A 23,639-nucleotide genomic window follows, 5' to 3' on the forward strand; every position below is an offset into this window, starting at 1 on the left:
GAACTTGAGCTTAGTGTTTATATCCACATTTTTTATTTATTTAACTAGGCAAGTCAGTTCAGAACAAATTCTTATTTACAATGATGGCCTACCATATCCACATGTAGGTAATTAAATCATATGCTATTTAAAGCTGTTAGCAATAAGCTTAAATCAGAGGTTGAATAGCGTATATGATTATGAGAACCTAAAAGATAAAGTAAATTAGTAAGAAGGCTTAGATGGGGTAGTTCATATTGAAAATGGTCATAGGTAGGCTGCACTGCAATTCCATCATCTTTATTGTAAACTGCCAAAGTGCTCCATTTATTTTTTCTTATAAATGAAACCTCTATTCTATTAGCATCAGTGAGCCACATGCAATATCTCCTCAGTCATCGAGTGCACTCATATGGTATTCTGACTGGGCTAGACATTCATCCTTGTAAAAGTCCACTCAGGGTTTCAGGCAACTGCTTTTAATGTGAAATCAGAAACATGTGCGAGAAATGTGCCGAGATTCACAATGTCAAAGAAAATAGGCAACACATAACAGATCCCTACAAATCGGGTTTCTCATCAATTTCCCACACTAGATTATGTTTACAGATGTCTCTCCAACACAAGCATCAATACAAGGCCAATCCATATTGCTTCGCTGCACAGAATATAGATAAAGTAGAGAATTAAGAGTTGACCTAATCCATGTGACAAACTCCCTTAATTTTGTTACACAAGAAATCTAAGATGGAACAAAAACGTCAAGCAACCATAACATGGCCTCAAATACTCAGGCATATGCTAATAAACAAATGACAGGCCAGAGGCAGTAAGTGAACAGCATCTGGAACAATACATATGGCACCACACCTTGGAAATGGTGTAGATCAGTTATGATTTGATTGTCCCTTCAAAGTGTTCCAACTGAACCAAGGGGCTAATCAGAACCAAGTACTAACAAAGTGTTGGATGATTTGTTTGTACTTCAACAGCAAGAATGCAACATGTATGGGGAAAGGAATTCAACTACACAAATAAGAGTATAGCCAGGGAAATGTGCACAATATTCAAAAAAGAGTTCTTTAAAACATTAAAAAAAGCCTGTGCAAACAAGGTGCCTAGCACAAACGAGGAGTGACAGTACAAAAAGGAAATAAGTGCAGACAGGAGACAGGCAGGCACAACGATTGGCTATTACGTTATTTTTGTTCCTTTTCTGTCATCAATGTTATGATTATACTGGATGGTAAGCTGAAAGGAACATAATTTAAATTCAAGTACAACAAGATCGAACAAATTGAAAAAAAAAAAACTCTGGGCTTCAAGACACTAACAATAAACATACAAATCTTGAGCGAGGATAAATTAATTAATTTCAAACAAAAACAAAAGACATTGTTAAAAGCTGAGAAGAAGTAAAGGATTAATTCAAGTTTTAACCGTTTAACCGTTACAATATAAGAGCTCAAATCTTAGACACCTAATGACCTGAGTGATGTCATTTGCCAAATTTAAAAGTGTACTTCCCTATACATTCCTCTGGTAAAATGCTTTGTTGCTTGGATTTACAGAACTGGACTTCTCTCAAAGATCTGTGGGAGATTGGCAAAGCGCTGGTGGTTCCTGTAGTTCTGGTTCTGCCATTCGTCCAGAGTGTAATTTGTTCTGTCATTTCCAAATCGTCTTTGGTAATTTCTGATGAACAAACATTTGAGAAAAATAAAATAAAAAATGCGCTCTCTTAAAAACGGGAAAAAAATTGTATGGGGTAAAGTGAAATCAATACTCAGAAAGGAGTATGTGACTGCATTAGAAAAGATGCAATCAATTGTCCAATTAAGACTGAAATGTCCTCTACAGAGGGCAGCTGTAGAAAAACACGCATGTAGATGCCTGTACCTGCGGGTGAGATCCGAGGGGTGCTGCCACTGCCTGCCGTTGGTGCCTGGTCTCTGATCGGCCACATGGTTCATCAGGTTCAGCAGCTCAGTCATCACCCCTGGAGACAAACCCATACAGGTAACACACACACACACAAAGCTGAACAAGTACTATGAAGAAGAAGATACAGGACAGCAAGAATATACAGCATCAATGGCACAGAAAACCTGGGAATTATGCCATTTGAGGGTCATTACAAGCATTATTCAGAAATCTAGAACAAGTGGCTTCAGATAAGTGTCTGCTAAATGACCATTATTATTATTTTTATTAATAATATTAGATTAAGCTGTGTCCATAACAAAAAGGATATAATTATGGCACAAAATAGACAAGAAAAAAAACCTAGCCAGTCAGTGAGCAAGTCCTAATAACAGTATTTCTGTGAAAAAAGTCAAACTATCAATGAAAAATGGAAATCCAAGACAACTTCCTAGTGAAGATGATTATCCTCCCCAAGCAGCTCTTAAAATTTGTTACATGTGTGGTAAAGTACCTGGCGACGGCTTAAAAAAAGATGATGCCCAGAGCTTACCTATGATGTTGCACTATTGTAAATTTTATGTATGGTATATTTGGGCTTGAAGTGGGATCTTTGTGGAAATCAGTGTCAATGACGTGCAAGTGCATTCTGACTTGCGTGTCAGTTACAGGGCTGGCTTTAGTTAATTTGGAACCACCTACAGTACCAGTCAAAAGTTTGGACACAGCTACTCATTCAAGGTTTTTTCTTTAAAAATTGTACTATTTTCTGCATTGTAGAATAGTGAAGCCATCAACATTATGAAATAACAAACATGGAATTATGTCGTACACAAAAATGTTATTCTAAATATATTTTATATTCTTCAAAGTACCCACCCAAATCAATTAAATAAATGCTTCAGAGTTCAAGTAACAGACATCTCAACATCAACTGTTCAGAGACTGAATCAAATTGTATTAGTCACATGCGCCAAATACACAATTACTGTGAAACGCTTACTTACGAACCCCTAGTAGTGATAGTGTAGTTTAAAAAAATACAGATAAGGTGAGATAAAAGTAACAAGTAATTAAAGACCAGCAGTAAGTGTATATCCCCCTTTATACATACATACATACATACATACATACATACATACATACATACATACATACATACATACATACATACATACATACATACATACATACATACATACATATATATAAAGGGGGATGCCGGTACAGAGTCAATGTGCAGGGCACTGGTTTGTTGAGGTAGTATGTACATGTAGGTAGAGTTAATTAGAGTGACTATACAGGCAGTGGTGTGGAGAGGGGCAATGCAAATAGTCTGGGTAGCCATGGGTCTTATGGCTTTCTAGTCTGGTGCCGACAGAGATGGCCGCCTCGCTTCGCGTTCCTAGGAAACTATGCAGTGTTTTTTTTTTTTTACGTGTTATTTCTTACATTGGTACCCCAGGTAATCTTAGGTTTCATTACATACAGTTGGGAGGAACTACTGAATATAAGAGCAATGTCAACTCACCATCATTACGACCAAGAATATGACTCTCCCGAAGCGGATCCTGTGTTTTGCCTTCCACCCAGGACAATGGATCGGATCCCAGCCGGCGACCCTAAACAACAACGCCGTAAATGGGGCAAACGAAGCGGTCTTCTGGTCAGGCTCCAGAGACGGGCACATCGCGCACCAGTCCCTACCATACTACCAAGACTGCTTCAATCACGTGGATTGGGATATGTTCCGCATTGCGTCTAACAACAACATTGAGGAATACGCTGATTCGGTGAGCGAGTTCATTAGAAAGTGCATCGGCAACGTTATACCCACAACAACGATTAAAACATTCCCAAACCAGAAACCATGGATTGATGGCAGCATTCGCACGAAACTGAAAGCGCAAACCACTGCTTTTAACCAGGGCAAGGTGACCGGAAACACGACCGAATACAAATAGTGTAGCTTTTCCATCCGCAAGGCAATCAAACAAGCTAAGTGTCAGTATAGAGACAAAGTAGAGTCGCAATTCAACAGCTCAGACGAGAGGTATGTGGCAGGGTCTACAGTCAATCACGGATTACAAAAAGAAAACCAGCCCTGTTGCGGACCAGGACGTCTTGCTCCCAGACAGACTAAATAACTTTTTTGCTCGCTCTGAGGACAATACAGTGCCACTGACATGGCCCGCTACCAAAACCTGCGGGCTCTCCTTCACTGCAGCCAACGTGTGTAAAACATTTAAAAGTGTTATCCCTCGCAAGGCTGCAGGCCCAGACGGCATCCCTAGCCGAGTCTTCAGAGCGTGCGCAGACCAGCTGGCTGGTGTGTTTACGGACATATTCATCCCAGTCTGCTGTTCCCACATGCTTCAACAGGGCCACCATTGTTCCTGTTCCCAAGAAAGCTAAGGTAACTGAGCTAAACGACTACCGCCCCCGTAGCACTCACTTCAGTCATCACGAAGTGCTTTGAGAGACTAGTCAAGGACCATATCACCTCCACCCTACCTGACACCCTAAACCCACTCCAATTTGCTTACCACCCCAATAGGTCCACAGACAACGCAATCGCAACCACACTGCCCTAACCCATCTGGTCCTATGTGAGAATGCTGTTCATCTACTACAGCTCAGCATTTAACACCATAGTACCCTCCAAACTCGTCATTAAGCTCGAGACCCTGGGTCTCAACCCCCAACCCCCGTGCAACTGGGTACTGGACTTCCTGACGGGCCGCCCCCAGGTGGTGAGGGTAGGTAACAACATCTCCATCCCGCTGATCCTCAACACTGGGGCGACACAAGGGTGCGTTCTGAGCCCTCTCCTGTACTCCCTGTTCACCCACGACTGCATGGCCACGCACGCCTCCAACTCAATCATCAAGTTTGCGGACGACACTAAAGTGGTAGGCTTGATTACCAACAACAACGAGACGGCCTACAGGGAGGAGGTGAGGGCCCTCGGAGTGTGGTGTCAGGAAAATAACCTCACACTCAACGTCAACAAAACAAAGGAGAGGATTGTGGACTTCAGGAAACAGCAGAGGGAGCACCCCCAATCCACATCGACGGGACAGGAGTGGGTAGTAAGTTTTAAGTTCCTCGCGTACACATCACGGACAAACGGAATTGGTCCACCCACACAGAGCGTTGTGAAGAAGGCACAGCAGCGCCTCTTCAACATCAGGAGGCTGAAGAAATTCAGCTTGTCACCAAAAGTACCCAAACTTCTACAGATGCAGAATCGAGAGCATCCTGTCGGGCTGTATCACCTCCTGGTATGGCAACTGCTCCGCCCACAACCGTAAGGCTCTCCAGAGGGTAGTGAGGTCTGCACAACGCATCACCGGGGGCAAACTACCTACCCTCCAGGACACCTACACCACCCGATGTCACAGGAAGGCCATAAAGATCATAAAGGACAAGAACCACCCAAGCTATCATCCAGAAGTCGAGGTCAGTACAGGTGTAGCAAAGCAGGGACCAAGAGACTGAAAAACAGCTTCTATCTCAAGGCCATCAGACTGTTAAACAGCCACCATTAACATTGAGTGGCTGCTGCCAACATACTGAATCAACTCCAGCCACTTTAATAATGGAAATGGATGTAAAAAATGCATCACTAGCCACTTTAAACAATGCCACTTAATATAATGTTTACATACCCTACATTACTCATCTCATATGTATGTACTGCACTCTATATCATCTACTGCATCTTGCCATCTTTATGTAATAAATGTATCACTAGCCACTTTGTTTATATACCCTACATTACTCATATGTATATACACTGTACTCTATACCATCTACTGCATCTTTCCTATGCCGTTCTGTACCAGCACTCATTCACATATCTTAATGTACATAGTCTTTGTCCCTTTACACTTGTGTGTATAAGGTAGTAGTTGTGGAATTGTTAGGTTAGATTACTCGTTGGTTATTACTGCATTGTCGGAACTAGAAGCACAAGCATTTCACTACACTCGCATTAACATCTGCTAACCATGTGTATGTGACAAATAAAATTTGATTTGGGGGTAGAAGCTGTTTAAAAGCCTCTTGGACCTAGAGTCAGGCCTTCATGGTAGAATTGCTGCAAAAATAATACTAAAGGGCACCAATAAGAAGAAGAGACTTGCTTGGGCAAAGAAACACGAGCAATGGACATTAGACCGGTGGAAACTTGTCCTTTGGTCTAGAGTCCAAATTGGAAAATTTTGGTTCCAACCTCCATGTCTTTGTGAGACAGGTGAACAGATGATCTCCGCATGTGTATTTCCCACCGTAAAGCATGGAGGAGGAGGAGGTGTTATGCTGTGCGTGTGCTTTGCTGGTGACACTGTCTGATTTATTTAGAATTCAAGGCACACTAAACCAGCATGGTTACCACAGCATTCTGCAGCGATACACCATTCCATCTGGTTTGGGCTTAGTGGGACGATCAATTGTTTTTCAACAGGACAATGACCCAACACATCTCCAGGCTGTGTAAGGGCTATTTCACCAAGGAGAGTGATGGAGTGCTGCATCCCACAATCCCCCGACCTCAACCAAATTGAGATGGTTTGGGATGAGTCAGACTGCAGAGTGAAGGAAAAGCAGCCAACAAGTGCACAGCATATGTGGGAACTCCTTCAAGACTGTTGGAAAAGGATTCCAGGTGAAGCTGGTTGAGAGAAAGCTTTGCACGCTCTTGGCAGTCAAGGAAAAGGGTGGCTATTTGAAGAATCTCAAATAGAAAATATATTTTGATTTATTTTACACTTTTTTGGTTACTACATGATTCCATGTGTTATTTCATAGTCTTGAGGTCTTCACTATTATTCTAGAAAATATTTTTAAAAAGAAAGAAAATTAGTAGGTGTCCTAAAACTGTAGTGTACACAAATTACCTAGACTAACCTGTACCCCTGCACATTTACTTGGTACCGGGCCCCTGTATATAGCCTCGTTATTGTTATGTAATTCTTCTGTTAATATTTTCTTAACTAAATAAAATAAAAGTAACTGTATTTCTTGAACTGCACTGTTGGTTAATTAATGGCTTGTAAGTGTGCATTCGGCACATGTGACAAATCAGAGTCTCTGAATGTCCTTGAGTGGCCCAGCCAGAGCCCGGAATTGAACCAGATTAAACATCTCTGAAGAGACCTGAAAACAGCTGTGCAGCGACGCTCCCCATCCAACCTGACAGAGCTCGAGAGGATCTGCAGAGACGAATAGGAGAAACTCCCCAAATACAAGTTTACCAAGCTTGTAGCGTCATACCCAAGAATACTTGAGGTTGTAATCGCTGCCAAATGAGCTTCAACAAAGTACTGAGTAAAGGGTCTGAATAGTTACATGTGGTATTTCAGTTGTCATATACATACACACACGCTAACATTTCTAAATGACTGATCTTGTCCTTTACGCACTGCACAGCAAAATTCATAAGTAGGTTAGGATTCAAGGTTATTAGGACTGGTATGAATTAAGTCTGACTTAGAACGGGATTTCACACAAAGCCTTACACATCATTACAGCAAACCAGAGGATTCACGACAACATAAGATAAGGACTCAGTGTGGAAATGGGGTAAGGTTTTGGGGCGATAAATAGACTTCAAGAGAACGAGAAATTAGTTTAAATAACTTATGTTGGGATAACAAGAACATTTCACTAAACTCACCAATTGAAGCACCCGGTTAGCACCAGGCCCCCAACATCCCAAATAATGAGATACACCTCTTACCTTCTCCTGCACCAATGTTCTCCCTTATGTGTCTGGTGACTGAGTCCACATAGAGCCACTTCTCACGCTGCCAGTCCTCCTCCCTGTCATAGACCACTGGCCTGGAAAAGACATCCACCCAATTCAAACACTCAAGAAATCTATTCTGCTTCCTTCCACTCTCACAAGACCTCAGATCTGACAGAATTGAATAAGTAATGCTTTATTGAGGCTTTGACCATTCAAGTCATGTAAAAGCATTGATTAAATAAAGATGCATTTGTGAAGTGGTTGAGTGGGAGAATAACCAGACCGTCTGTCTACATTCTGAGAAGAAAAATAAACAAGTCTCTCTGGAAATAATACCAGTCAGCAGGGCCTGAAGCTCACTTTTTGGTCAACTACGGCATGTAGATTTTAAAATTTACCCACCACCCAAAATATTTTTGTCTGCTGGAATTACACCAACACAAAAAAAGGGATGAGCATCCTTTGTCATGTTTCTAAATCAATAATTTTATTACTAGTAAGATGTAATGAGGAATGGTGTTTCATTTGATCTTTTGTGACCAAGTCTAAACCAAAATGTCAGATGAGACAAATGTTCACCTGGCCCTTTCAAGGTGGGAGGTTACAGTGGTAATGCCAGTTGAGCCATGTTTGTACCTGTGAGATTGAGTCTGACTAGGAGCCAACGTCTTCTCTTCCCTAGCAGTTGAAACTCAAACATTGAAAAACAACCTAGCTTGTGAACAAAACAAAGTATATAGCCATGAGACACAAGGACAGTCTCACTTCAGTCAACTTTCGTTATGCCTATGCGTAGCGCATCTAAGCACTTCACATCAGCACAGCCCCCAGCCAGGCAATGTTGCTGAGCGCGGTGGGATAGGCTATAGGATTAATAGTTATTTGACTTTGTGCGATTCATTTACCAACTATGAAACATAAAATAGCAGAAATACTGCGGATGCATTTATTTTGCTATAAATCATACTATTTTAATTCATAAATGCAAGTGAAATGCTAGCACTGGAGCCTTGACCACCCGCCAACATGGCTGGTGAAATAGACATCTTACCGCCAATGCCAAAATCTGCCTGCATTTGGCGGGTGTTAATTTTAGGCCATGCCAGATAGGGAAGAAAAATCATCAAATTGCTCCCTCTAGCGGAGATTTAGAAAACATCAAGGACTCTGAAATGTACCTTGGTGCAGTTTTCTGGACAGGTCTTGTATTGACCACTTTCTGGTCAGACGAAGTTGAAGCTGCCTGGACAGGTTTTATCTTTGTCACTTTCTGCCCAAGCGAAGGTTTATGGACAATTGTGTTCTTGATAATGTTCTGTCCAGGTGAAGGTTTCTGGACAGGTCTTGTTGTCGTCTTGACAACATTCTTCTCCAGAGAAGGTTTCTGCACAGACCTGGTCTCAGACACTTTCTGCTCAGGCGGCGTTGAGGGTTGGCTGCTGCTGCTCTGTTGCACGCTGGGAACCACCAATACTGACCTCACCTGGACACGGCAGAAAGGTGTTACAGCAATATGACCAGAGAAATCCACACAAGCACTATACAGTCACAACCAAATCTAAGCTATCCTAACAGTTGATGCAGGCAAAACTATTGATTAGGCAAAACTGATTAGTTAAATCAAACAGCTACATTGAGAAAACAAAAGAAAGTATGCGTTCGGACCACTTACCTTCTCGTAGCTGGGCTCCACGGTTACCTCTTCGGCCAGGAGTGTGACCTGGCACTCCTGAACTGAATCAAGCACACCTCCCCCCCCCTCCACCACATTTCCCTCACAACCCGCATTGAACTCCACTGGGGCAACGTGACACAATGAGGACTCCAGTATCGGGGCACCGATACTCCAATCGTCCCCTGCCGTACCCTCCAAGCCCTCATCTGCACCCTCCACTGCGACCAGAGATGCCCCATATAACCCATAAGCTACATCCTCCGAAGTGAAAGAGTAGTGCGGCTGGCAAACCATAGCCTGGCCCCCATTGGGATCAGGGAACCCTGGAGGACATGGAGGTTCCCCATCATCTGACACAGCCACCTGCAGCCTCTGCATCACCTCCCTCCCCATAAACAAAGGGCTGGACGAGATGCGGGGCTGCAGGGGTGGCACATCCTTTCCTGCTTTAAGTGCTGCAAGGTAGGACCTGGAAAAAAAACCCTCAATGCTCACAACCTCCTTGTCCTCCTGATTGTTTATCTCCTCATTGCCCTCTTTTCCCCTTTCTCCTTCTCCCACCATCTTCTCTCCTTTCCCCTCCTCCCGCTCTCCTATGTCATATCCCTCCCTTGAAACATGGTTCTGTGTTGAACTATGAGCTAAGAAAGGCTTAGTTTGCTGGGTGTCGCCGTCACTGGGGTTACGGGTGCAGTCGTCGTAAAAACTGTTACAGCTATCGACAAAGGCTTCAATGCCCTCATCGCTCCCCCTGTCGCTGTCAATGGGGCTCAGGCACATGATGTCGTCAACGTCAAAGTCAAAAACAGGACCAAGGTCCATCGAGACTTTCTCAGGCTCATGGCTCAGGGTCTCAGACGAGGCCTCAGACTCGTTTGATACGGGGCCGCCTGGAGCTACAGCACCACCCGGTCTACTTCCAGCCTCTCCTGAGTTTGGCACACATATCACAGCTTCGGATGTACCTTTATCTTTGACTGTATTTTCAACACTAGATGGCACTTTTTGGAGGTCAGTGGTAGGGGAGACAGTGGCTACATCTGGAAGGATGCTGCATGAAACTACAACACAAGCCAGGTCTGGGGAGATGGCCTTAGGACTGCAGGGCTTTTTGTATGTAGTCTCGTACGTGTCATCAAGGCAGGAGTCATCCAATCGCCTCTTGTGTCTTGTAGGGGCATTGTTGTTCACAATCTCTATTTTCAAGTTGCAGAATGGATTGGATGAATTCCATGACTGGTTAGTGCCGCTAGGACTAACCCTACCGTTTTCACAAGTTATCATTCTAGAATAAACAGAGAGCGGTCTCAAGTGCTCAAAACTCTTATTATCTCCTCTTGGTTTTTCACTACTTAGCCTATGAAATAGTGTCTTCAGAGGCTGGATAGGCCTCTCCATTGCCCCTGATACAGTGGTCAACCAGCTGGGGCTAAACAGATACCAGGATCAGGAACTCTTCTAGAATGTTTCCTAAGGGTAGAAAAAAATGATATCTACAATTATTTTGCTTCAATTCCAATTCAGACCCTCTGAGCTACAGTTGTGAAGCAGGAAAGAATAACTAAGCACTTCTGGATCACAATGTATATAGACTCCCCTTTTTTTCTACTGTGTTATTGACTTGTTAATTGTTTACTCCATGTGTAAGTCTGTGTTGTCTGTTCACACTGCTTTGCTTTATCTTGGCCAGGTCGCAGTTGCAAATGAGAACTTGTTCTCAACTAGCCTACCTGGTTAAATAAAGGTGAAAAAAATAAAAAATAAACATATTTTTGGAATCCTTCAGAATAAGAGTCCTGTACACCTGGTAAAAACAACAAAAACATAAAACGCAACATGTAAAGTGTTAGTCCAATGTTTCATGAGCTGAAATTAAAAATCCCAGAAATGTTCCACCCGCACAAAAAGCTTTTTTCTCTCAAATTCTAAGCACAAATGTATTTACATCCCTATTAGTGAGCATTTCTCCTTTGTCAAAATAATCCATCAACCGACAGGTGAGGCATATCAAGAAGCTGATTAAACAGCATGATCATTACACAGGTTCACCTTGTCCTGGGGACAATAAAAGGCCATTAAAATGTGCAGTTGTGTCAGGCAACACATTGTCAGATGTATCAAGTTGAGGGAGTGTGCAATTGGCATGCTGACTGCAGGAATATCCACCATAGCTGTTGCCAAAGAATTAGGGCTGACCCTAATTGGTCGATTGTTTGGTCGTTAGGCTATTGGTTGACCGGGATTGGTTTAGTCGAGTAGTAACATACATATACAGTGCCTTAGGGAAGTATTTTGACTACTTGACTTTTCCCCACATTGTTATGTTACAACCTTCTAATAAAAAAATAAAATAATAACTTTGTCACCAATCTACACACAATACACCATAATGACAAAGCGAAAACAGATTTTTAGAAATTTTGCAATTGTATTCAAAATAAAAACAGAAATACCTTATTTTACATACCCTTTGCTACGAGACTCGAAATTGAGCTCAGGTATATCCGGTTTCCATTGATCATCCTTGAGATGTTTCTACACCTTCATTGGAGTCCACCTGTGAGGTTGAAGGAATTGTCCGTAGAGCTCCGAGACAGGATTGTGTCAAGGCACAGATCTGGAGAAGGGTACCAAAAAATGTCTGCAGCATTGAATGCCAAGCGTCACGTCTGGAGGAAACCTGGCACCATCCCTACGGTGAAGCATGGTGGTGGTAGCATCATGCTGTGGGGATGTCAGCAGCAGGGACTGGGAGACTAGTCAGGATCGAGGCCAAGATGAACAGAGCCAAGTACAGAGAGATCCTTGATGAAAACCTATCCAGAGCACTCAGGACCTCAGACTGGGGCAAAGGTTCACCTTCCAACAGGACAATCCCAAGCACACGGCCAAGACAACAGAGGAGTGGCTTCCGGACATGTCTCTGATTGTCCTTGAGTGGCCCAGCCAGAGCCCGGACTTGAACCCAATCAAACATCTCTGGAGAGTCCTGAAAATAGCTGTGCAGCGACGCTCCCCATCCAACCTGAGAGGATCTGCAGACAGGAATGGGAGAAACTCCCCAAATACAGGTGCGCCAAGCTTGCCGCGTCATAGCAAAGAAGAACCGAGGCTGTAATCGCTGTCAAAGGTGCTTCAAGAAAGTACTGAGTAAAGGTTCTGAATAATTATGTAAATGTGATATTTCAGTTTTTGTAAAAATAAAAACAATATGCACACAATTCTAAAAACCTGTTTTTGCTTTGTCATTATGGGGTCGTGTGTCGATTTCTGAGGGGGGACGATTTAACCTCTAATGACTCCCCATCCCGCATGAGGGAGCGTAATCATCGAATGACACTAATTAGCATAACGCAACGGACATAAATATTCCTAGAAAATATTCCTATTCATTAACATCACAAGTGAAATATATTGAGACACAGCTTAGCCTTTTGTTAATCACCCTGTCATCTCAGATTTTCAAAATATGCTTTACAGCCAAAGCTAGACAAGCATGTGTAAGTTTATCGATAGCCTTGCATAGCATTTTGTCCAACTAGCAGCAGGTAACTTGGTCATGGAAATCAGAAAAGCAATCAAATTAAATTGTTTACCTTTGATGAACTTCAGATGTTTTTACTCACTAGACTCCCAGTTAGATAGCCAATGTTCCTCTTTTCCAAAAATAATATTATTGTAGGCGAAATAGCTCCGTTTGTTCTTCACGTTTGGCTGAGAAATCGCCCGGAAATTGCAGTCACGAAAACGCCGAAAAATATTCAAAATTAGCTCCATAATATCGACAGAAACATGGCAAACATTGTTAATAATCAATCCTCAAGGTGTTTTTCAAATATCTATTCGATAATATATCCACCCGGACAATTGGTTTTTCAGTAGGACCGATTGGAATAATGGCTACCTCTGTATTTTACGCGAGAATCACTCTGGGAGCATCAGGTGACCACTTGCGCAATGTAGCCGCTTACGTATATTCTTCAACATAAATGCGTAAAACTACGTCACAATGCTGTAGACACCTTGGGGAATACGGAGAAAAAGTAATCTGGTTGATAGCCCATTCACTGCTCAATAGGGACACATTGGAACGCAGCGCTTTCAAAACACGAGGCACTTCCGGATTGGATTTTTATCAGGCTTTCGCCTGCAATATCAGTCTATTGCATAGACAATAGAATGAAAATGAACTTAACTTTTAAGCGATCTGATTTTTTGTTTCTAAATCATTTGCAACAATGATACACTTAGCTAGCTACCCACCTCTTTCCTTTCTGTTAGCATGTAGTACACCATCATGTTTCGGGAGGCGTGTCTTCTCAGATTCCACAATGCCTCTTTAGTTGTGGACACTACATCACCGCACTCCCTCTCTTGCTCTTTGTAAGTCAACTTGATCTTGCACCGGTGTGTTTTGTCAGTTTCTTAATGAAAATATGAAAAAAAGCCTTTGAGTAACTTTGCTCCACGCTTCAGTCAAATTGGGCACGCGCAATTCCTCTGGGCCCAGTCTGATTACCTGGAGCCTGTCGCACCACCCTGGGAAGCTTCTCCTTTTATAGATGCACTTCAGACCCTATCCTAACCCGTGATGTACTCCTAAGGAGCCGAACGTTACATGATAGCCAGAACACCACCTAAACGTGAATAGATTATCAATATACGGTTCTAGAAACACATGCGAAATGCACACTTACTGTATACTGTTAAAAATGCAGTTGGCTAACCTCACAAAATTACCATTATATTGATTTTCCTACTAACGTTAGCTAGCCAACACTGTAGCTCGCTAGGAAATGCGATTCATCACGACAAATCTCAAAATCATTTTAGAGGCAGACGAGCTAGCTCAAGTTGGCATATTTCGTCTCATTTACTGTTATCTGAAGGTGTCATGCTTCAATAATGATCTTAGATAGGTATTGTTTTACGTAAGTTAAAGTTGTAAAAACATGCTAACGTTAACCGTTGACGTTAGCGCGTCCCTTCCCCCTCATCAGAATTTTTTTTATCGGTCCAACACAAAAGTCTGATAGTTGGTTGTATAACTAGCTAACTGAACAGTAGCTAATGTTCATAAACTCACCACTTGTAATTGTTGTCAAATCACCCAATGCACAGCCAAAAACACTTGTGGTAATTGGCGCCTCAATTTAGCGGGGTGCCTGCGTGTAGCTGCATGTGCAAGGAAGAGCAATGAGTTCACGTGACATCTTCACCGTTAGAGGGTACATTTGACCGATGGACCAGAAATCTATCCTTATTTGGATACAATCGAAGTGAGGCGTGTGTACTAGGAGCTTGACACGGAAACAGGGGTCACACGGGACTCTGGCAGGAATGAGAGTTCAGAACAGAACCATATCGACAGTCCAGAGGAACTGGTTTAATCTCGCGCCTCGCTCCAGTTGTAGCCAGTCATTACTTTACTTCAGATGCACGCGGAGAAATACACAATAACACATGTCTATTGCCGCGTTCAAGACAACTGGGAACTCTGAAATTGCGAGGTTACATCATGACGTCGGTGATCTTCAGCTCGGAAAGTCAGAGCTCTAGAAAGAGCCCCGAGTTGGAATTCCGAGTTGGATGACCGTTCAAATCGATTTTTCCCAGTCGGAAAAGGAATAGATACCATTATAAATGAGACTCAAACAGGATTTTTGAAGGACCGTCACATAAAACTCTAACATTCGTTTAGTCTTGGACCTTATTCAGATGCAATTGACTCAGATGCGGTTGTCCTATTTTTTTTACTTCCGTAAAGCCTTTGACACAATTGAACATACATTTCTCTAGGTCTCTAAAACTTTTGGGATTTGGTGGAAGTGTTATTAAAGTAATTCGCATGTTTTACACAGATATAAGTCGCTTTGGATAAAAGCGTCTGCTAAATGGCATATATTATATATTATATTATTATATATTATTATATAAATAGTCCTGTGCTACTAAACCCTAATACTTCCAAAATATTCAGTATCAACAGAAGTGTACGACAGGGATGCCCAATTTCGCCATTTTTATTCATTTTGGTTGTGGAACTTCTATCTGTAGATATTCTGAATAATGCAAATGTGTATGGCTAAACCATTTTTAACAAAGAAATCAACATTTCCCAACTGGCTGATGATACTACTCTTTTCTTAAGAGACAAAGACCAGGTCGCCCATGCCCTTAATGCTATAACTGCATTTTCTATTGCATCAGGATTAATACTGAATGTTTCTAAATGTGAAATCTTATGTTTATTTGACTCTGATGATAAAGAAATAGAAAGTATTCCTGTAAAAAAAACACTAAGTCAGACAACATTTGATTTTCTCTCCTAAAATTAAGAGAACTAAAAATATATTTAAGAATTGGCTACAAAGAGATTTTTCTATACTTGGGAGAGTACTTCTGTCCAAGGCAGAGGGACTGTCGTTTTGTGTAACCCGCATTATCGTTATGTGTAAATCTTGCTACTTGTAAAAGAGATCAATAAGACCTTTCTTGACTTCATCTGGAAAAATACGTTTCACAAACTAAAAAAATCTGTCCTTTCTAACAAAAGAGCTGAAGGCGGTCTAGAAGTGTTGGATTTTGTTGACATAAAATACACTTTCAAGATAAACTGGTTGAAAAAACGTTTGATCAATACTGATTACCAAATAATGTGTTTAATAAATTGGGAGTTCTTCAATTTTACTGAAATGTAATTATATTCCTGAAAGATTACCTGCTAAATTGGCTAGGTTTCACCAACAAGCTTTAATGGCCTGGAAAATATGTTTCCTGCACAATTTTTCCCCACATAACTCTTTTGTGGAATAATTCAGACATTACTATAAGGAATAAGTCATTGTTCTACCCCAGCTGGCAAGAGAGGGATATTGACTTTGTTCTTGATATTTTCGACAACAAGGGTAATATTCTCACATATGAACAATTTATAACATTGAAAGAGTTTCCAATACCTTTCAAAAAGTTTATTTCTATGATCAAAGCCATTCCCAGTGGTCTAACTACACTAATGAAAACTAATCTTAGCTTTGGTAATGATCACAAAGTTTATCCAGAACTCAGATTGGAAGGCATGGGCTTACTTGAGAGATCTTGTTATAATAAATATATGACACATTCTTCATTTACAAAACCAACTTACACCGAGTTTTTCTGGAACATACTTATTCCTGACATTGTCTGGAAAAATGCATGGTTAAGGCCTTACAAATACTGTATCCCAAACAAAGTTAAGGAAGTGCACTTCAACATTTTGCATAAGATATATCCATGTAATTCTATGATATCCAAATTTGTGGCTATTGATGATATCTGCGTTTTCTGTGAAAAAGAAGGTGAGAATCTGTCTCACTAGTTCTTTGAATGTAAATTTGTGTCAGAAATACTTATTTACCATTATGAACACTGCCTGTTTTTGACATTCAATATATAATATGTTACTATTGCAGTGATAACAGACCACTGAAATTATTGTAAAATGTTCATTCTTGTTGCCAAATACTTCATACACAAACAAAAATTCCAAAATTCTATACCAAAATTACATATTTTTCTGATTGAATTCTACTATCTTATTAAAACATTAACCCTAGTGTATAACAACAAGAATAACATCTTCCTAAATCATTATAATAAGATTGTTCAGTGAATACAATTGCACTAAAATCGTTGATTTGTTGTATTATTTTAGTGATATTTTTGGTGTTTGAGTATTTTCTTGTTAATACCTGTTTTGTTTTGTCAGACATGTTTGATGTAGCAATGTAAAGTTGATTTTTGTATTATGAATAATACAGAGAAAATAAACTAGTCACAGAAAAAAAAGAGCTCTAGAAAGAGCCCCGAGTTGGAATTCCGAGTTGGATGACCGTTCAAATCGATTTTTCCCAGTCGGAACTCGAATGTTTCAGAGACTAACAGCTTACATAGGGTATGCAATTAAGGTCACAGTTATGAAAACTTAGGACACTAAAGAGGCCTTTCTACGTACTCTGAAAACACCAAAAGAAAGATACCCACGGTCCCTGCTCATCTGTGTGAACGTGCCTTAGGCATGCTGCAAGGAGGCATGAGAACTGCAGGTGTGGCCAGGTCAATAAATTGCAATGTCCGTACTATGAGACGCCTAAGACAGCGCTACAGGGAGACAGGACTGACAGCTGATCATCCTCACAGTGGCAGACCACGTGTAACAACACCTCCACAGGATCTGTACATCCGAACATCACACCTGCGGGACAGGTACAGGATGGCAATAACAATTGCCCGAGTTACACCAGGAACGCACAATCCCTCCATCAGTGATCAGACTGTCCGCAATAGACTGAGAGAGGCTGGACTGAGGGCTTGTAGGCCTGTTGTAAGGCAGGTCCTCACCAGACATCACCGGCAACAACGTCGCCTGTGGGCACAAACCCACCATCGCTGGACCAGACAGGACTGACAAAAAGTGCTCTTCACTGACGAGTCGCGGGTTTGTCTTCCCAGGGGTGATGGTCGGATTTGCGTTTATCGTCGAAGGAATGAGCGTTACACCGAGGCCTGTACTCTGGAGCGGGATCAAGGTGGAGGGTTCGTCATTGTCTGGGGCAGTGTGTCACAGCATCATTGGACTGAACTTGTTGCCATTGCCTGCAATCTCAATGCTATGCGTTACAGGGAATGACATCCTCCTCCCTTATGTAGTACGCTTCCTGCAGGCTCATCCTGACATGACCCTCCAGCATGACAATGCCACCAGCCATACTGCTCGTTCTGTGCGTGATTTCCTGCAAGACAGGAATGTCAGTGTTTTGTCATGGCCAGCAAAGAGCCCGGATCTCAATCCCATTGAGCACGTCTGGGACCTGTTGGATCGGAGGGTGAGGGCTAGGGCCATTCCCCCCCTGAAATGTCTGGGAACTTGCAGGTGCCTTGGTGGAAGAGTGGGGTAACATCTCACAGCAAGAACTGGCACATCTGGTGCAGTCCATGAGGAGGAGATGCACTGCAGTACTTAATGCAGCTGGTGGCCAGACCAGATACTGATGGTTACTTTTGATTTTGACCCCCCCCCTCCCTCCCTTTGTTCAGGGACACATTATTCCATTTCTGTTAGTCACATGTCTGTGGAACTTGTTCAGTTTATGTCTGTTGTTGAATCTTGTTGTGTTCATACAAATATTTACACATGTTAAGTTTGCTGAAAATAAATGCAGATGGCAGTGAGAGGACGTTTATTTTTTTGCTGAGTTTATCAAGCTAGCTAGCTACAATCAGGCTTGGTTTCTAATGCGATGCTGCCGCAGAGCGGGGACAGACAGACTAGCAGCTAATTATTTCTGATTTCTGCGCGTAAACGGGCCGAGAGTAAATGTTATAGGGATGGGGCAGGAACGTTCCGGATTTATATAACTGTTGCATGATCAGGACCATACGGGTGAACATTTGACAGGACAAGACGCGGCATGAATTAATGTTAACCCCCGTGTCAACCTCTAGTGTGTAGACTATATCTAATTTTAAACTACAGCCTCTCACAGTAACCCGTTTTCTATCCAACAGTTTTATGCTCGTAAAGTACAACAACAACAAAAAAGTATGTCGCGACAGGCCTGATGGAAACTGCTAATTTATCGGTAAAGTTTCCAAATGTCAACAAAACAAAATACGTTAGAAAAGGTGGGATTTTTTGTTTCGGTAAAATGTATTATGATATAACCATCATATCAAAGTAAATTTGGTTTCCGTCACGCGATGACGTGTATGGTCATCCCACTACGACTCGGGAAAACATGCAGTTTATTAAACTACAGAGGAAATAAACAATGAACTTCACAGGGTGGTGAAAGTGCCATGTGATGAGCTTGGTGCTCCTTTCCAATAAATATCGAGGGTCTTATTCTGGTGACATGATGATCGATGATTGCCTTCCGTTTGACAAATTAAAAGAATCTCTTCATGTAGGCTATTGTATCTGCCAGTTATTGTCTAGAGTGCAGGTGCCAATACAAGAGTGGGCACATTCACTAAATAACGCAATTGCTTTTGTGTCAAAACCATCAGTAGAGGTGAAAATGCAATGGAAACCCAATTCATTTGCATTCATTTGCATATTTAATACATGTGAATTGAACCCCAAAATGTATTTTTATGTGCACAAGTCAACAAGTCAATTTGATGGAAACATTTCTGGTGGGAAAATGTGCATATTTTATTTATGCTGATTTTCGAATATTCGCATGGAAATCTGTCGCCAATTGGATGGAAACCAAGCTACTTTGTTGGAAGAAAAATATATAAGCGGAATAATAGTGCCCTCTGCTACATCTTGGGGCTGCCTCTATTGCAGCCACTCGCAGGTCTACTGCTTACAGCCAGCCTACTGCTTACAGCCAGCCTACTGCTTACAACCAGCCTACTGCTTACAACCAGCCTACTGCTTACAGCCAGTCTACTGCCCACAGCCAGCCCACTGCTTACAGCCTACTTCAGTGACATTCATAGGATTAGGCTACATCTGTATCATTCATATTTAATCAAATTGGCCTGTCATGATTACTGTCATTCTCTGACATGTTACGTGTACTTTTAATAACAAAACAATTCAAATTCATACATTTTAGCTAAAAACCAATGTCTCAAAATTCATGTCATTACTGAAACTGCATTTAATTTCCCTTAGGAATGCAATAGCCTTCCAACTGGGATCTATCATTCTATCATGCTGCAAATGGATAACCACACTTTCAGGAGACATCTCTGAGTTACCCACAACCAGTTTGACAATCTTACCATCCAACGGAAGCAGCATGCATCAAGCACATTAGCCTGGAGGTTGCCCAAAAGTTCCTCTGATCAAGAAAGTTCTGATGTTTGTATGGTACCTTGCCAATCAGAACTGTTTCCGGGAGATGTCAGACAAATTTGATGTTTCCCAAGGAGCAGCCCACAGTGCCATCATGGAGGTCCTGACATTGGTATGCAAACTTGCACCAGTTTACATCACCTGACCTACAGACTGCAAGAAGAGGTCAACATCTGGCTTTTCCACAGAGTCTGCCATAGACGACGTCATTGGAGCATTCGACGGCTGCCACATCAAGATCCAGAGGCCAAAGATAAGGTGCGATAACTACATTAATTGGAAGTCATTCTATTCAGTTCCCATCCAAAATAATGATAATGGTGCCCTACAAGCTGCAGACCTAGAGCAGAATGCCTGTGTGAGCCGTGGGAGGGTGGTCATTGAGCAGACCTTCAGGCCTGGTCGCATAGACTAGATGTAACATAGTAAATGTACATCCAGAACAGTTGAATTAGTATGATATGTTACGTTTCGTATGGTTACATAAGACAGAAGGTTAACTAAGGCAAAAATTAAAGTAGGGCAGTTGGTCGGTGTGGATGGGTAGGTGTATAACGCCAACATCTAGCAACCCAAAGGTTGTGTGTTCGAATCTCATCACAGACAATTTGAGCTAATTAGCAACTTTGCCACTACTTAATAATTTTAGTTACTTTACAACTACTTAGCATGTTAGCTAACCCTTCCCCTAATCTTAACCAGTTTAGCGAACCTTTCCCCTAACTTTTACCATTTAACCTAACCTTAACCCATAGCCTAGCTAATGTTAGCCAGCTAGCTGACTTTAGCTTTAGCCACCTAGCTAGCCACAACAAGTTGGAATTCGTAACATATTGTACGTTTGTAAATCGCAACATATTGTACAAATTGCAAATCACAACATATTGTACAAATTGCAATTCGTAACATATTATACAACATGGATGGATATCCTCAAATTAATACATACCATATGAAACGTAACATATCATACTAAATGTAGTGTCTCAGATTTATGTACAGAATAATATGAAATGCTCAGACCAGGTTAGGCAGAAACAAATCAGTAACTTTGTTATTTAACTTCAACGAATCACGACCTGGCATAGGATATCAACACTGAAGGGTTGGCTGTTATTTAAGTGTTAGTTTTTATTGGTGTGCGGCCATCGACTTTTATACAGAGTGCCCAGAATTATCTGTGCCATGAGTTAAAAAATGATAGCTAATGACGTTCTAAATCCTGCCATAGACAGTCGCATATAACAAAATCAATGGTACCAAACCAAATATATTAATATGTTTAAAGCAATCGAGGTAATGTATTTGTGATGACTAAACAATCTAAAGCACAAAGTGTGTAATTCCATTCAATATAATGTGCTGAAAATGCAAACTTGTGTAATATAGTAACACGTTTTGTGCACCAGAGAAATTTAAATAATATAACATACCTAACTAAATATTCTGAAAGTATTCAGACCTCTAGACTTTTTCCACATTTGGTTACGTTATAACCTTATTCTATCATTTTTATAAAATAGCTTTTTTTTCTCATCAATCTACACATTATACCACATAATGACAAAGCATAAACAGTTTTTTAGACATTTTTGCACATTTTATTAAAAATAAAAAACAGAAATACCTTATTTACGTAATTATTCAGACCTATGCTATGAGACTCGAAATTGAGCTCAGGTGCATCCTGTTTCCATTGATCATTCTTGAGATGTGTCTACATCTTGATTGGAGTCCACCTGTGGTAAATTCAATTGATTGGAGATGATTGGGAAAGGCACACACCTGTCTATATAAGATCCCATAGTTGACAGTGCATGTCAGAGCAAAAACCGAGCAGTGAGGTTGAAGGAATTGCTCCAAGACAGGATTGTGTCGAGGCACAGATATGGGGATGGATACCAAAATATTTCTGCATCATTGAAAGTCCCCAAGAACACAGTGGCCTCCATCATTCTCAAATATAATATGTTTTGAACCACCCAGACTCTTCCTAGAGCTGGCCGCCCAGCCAACTGAGCAATTGGGGGAGAAGGGCCTTGGTCAGGGAGGTGACCAAGAACCTCATGATCACTCTGACAGAGCTCTAGAGTTCCTCTGTGGAGATGGGAAAACCTTCCAGAAGGACAACAATCTCTGCAGAACACCACCAATCAGGCCTTTATGGTAGAGTGGCCAGACGGAAGCCACTCCTCAGTAAAAGGCACATGACAGCCCGCTTGGAGTTTCCCAAAAGGCACCCAAGACTCTCAGACCAGAGAACCTACTCTCAGACCAGGAGAAACAAGATTCTCTGGGCTGATGAAACCAAGATTGAACTCTTTGGCCTGAATGGCAAGCGTCACGTCTGGAGGAAACCTGGCACCATCCCTACGGTGACGCAATGGAGGTGGCAGCATCATGCTGTGGGGATGTTTTTCAGCGCCAGGGACTGGGAGACTAGTCAGGATCGAGGTGAAGATGAACGGAGCGAAGTACAGAGAGATCCTTGTTGAAAACCTGCTCCAGAGCACTCAGGAACTCAGACTGGGGCGAAGGTTCACCTTCCAATAGGACAACGACCCTAAGCACACAGCCAAGACAGCGCAGGAGTGGTTTCGGGACAAGTCTCTGAATGTCCCTGAACTTGAACCCGATGAAACAACTCTGGAGAGACATGAAAATAGCTGTGCAGCAACACTCCCAATCCAACCTGACAGAGCTTGAAAGGATCTGCAGAGAAGAATGGGAGAAACTCCCCAAATACAGGTGTGCCAAGCTTGTAGCGTCATACCCAAGAAGACTCGAGGATGTAATCACAGCCAAAGGTGCTAAAACAAAGTACTGAGTAAAGGGTCTGAATACTTATGTAAATGTGATATTTCAGTTTTTATTTTCAATAAATTAGCAAAGATGTCTAAACGTTTTTTTTCCCTTTGTCATTATGGGGTTTTGTGTGTAGATTGATGAGGGGGGAAAAACGGTTTAATCCATTTTAGAATAAGGCTGTAATGTAACAAAATGTGGAAAAAGTCAAGGGGTCTGAATACTTCCTGAAGGCATTGTATGATGATAGTAAATGTAGCACACTCGTATATATTTTTGTTCCTACTTTAACCACGGAGAGGTAAAAATGCTCCTAAACACAATCCATAGGGTCTATACAGCAGGCTGAACATTTGACTTCCTTAAAGGCAGTACCTTTAGCCCTAGATATTTGAGTTGGCTAACCTTAAGCATCACAAAATGACAATTAGCTATATTGTTTTTACTAACGTCAGGGAGTGAACGCGTCAGGGAGTGACATTAATTTATGTCGTTATAGAATAGATGTTTCGGCGGTTGTCGGTCTTCGCGTTCAATGATACCGAATTCTTAGCTGCAGACTAGCAATTAATATCAAAGACTTGTTCTTATTCTGTCGGTATCGATAGTCTAAGAGTTTAACCACGTCGTATGGTTAAAAGATTCAGTCCTCT

General features: G+C 41.6%; 1 protein-coding gene across 4 annotated transcripts; it reads right to left on the minus strand.

Annotated features, from left to right (window-relative positions):
• Positions 1–442: 442 nt before the first annotated feature.
• On the minus strand, positions 443–14,805 carry LOC118368400 (uncharacterized). 4 transcript variants are annotated; one of them, XM_035752463.2, is made up of 7 exons: positions 14,416–14,805; positions 13,593–13,753; positions 9,327–10,799; positions 8,833–9,137; positions 7,646–7,746; positions 1,879–1,978; positions 443–1,674 (listed from the first exon to the last, which is right to left on the minus strand). In XM_035752463.2, exons 3-7 carry the CDS (start codon positions 10,725–10,727, stop codon positions 1,545–1,547), a joined length of 2,037 nt encoding a protein of 678 aa, XP_035608356.1. In that variant the 5' UTR covers positions 10,728–10,799; positions 13,593–13,753; positions 14,416–14,805; the 3' UTR covers positions 443–1,544. The 4 variants fall into 4 exon arrangements, with proteins under 4 accessions (XP_035608356.1, XP_035608355.1, XP_035608357.1 ...); XM_035752462.2 differs by lacking the exon at positions 14,416–14,805 and adding an exon at positions 13,849–14,386; XM_035752464.2 differs by lacking the exon at positions 13,593–13,753.
• Positions 14,806–23,639: the final 8,834 nt, after the last annotated feature.

Source organism: Oncorhynchus keta, chromosome 35, assembly GCF_023373465.1.
Source record: "Oncorhynchus keta strain PuntledgeMale-10-30-2019 chromosome 35, Oket_V2, whole genome shotgun sequence".
Lineage (NCBI taxonomy): Eukaryota > Metazoa > Chordata > Actinopteri > Salmoniformes > Salmonidae > Oncorhynchus > Oncorhynchus keta.

What these genes read in the sequence shown, in the direction of transcription:
- LOC118368400 (XM_035752464.2), bottom strand. Translation starts at nt 10,727, where the DNA reads ATGGAGAGGCCTATCCAGCCTCTGAAGACACTATTTCATAGGCTAAGT. An exon ending in TGGAGCCCAGCTACGAGAAG is followed by an intron (nt 9,138 to 9,326) that starts GTAAGTGGTCCG and finishes TGCCGTGTCCAG; the next exon opens with GTGAGGTCAGTATTGGTGGT. An exon ending in GTCCAGAAAACTGCACCAAG is followed by an intron (nt 7,747 to 8,832) that starts GTACATTTCAGA and finishes TGTCTTTTCCAG; the next exon opens with GCCAGTGGTCTATGACAGGG.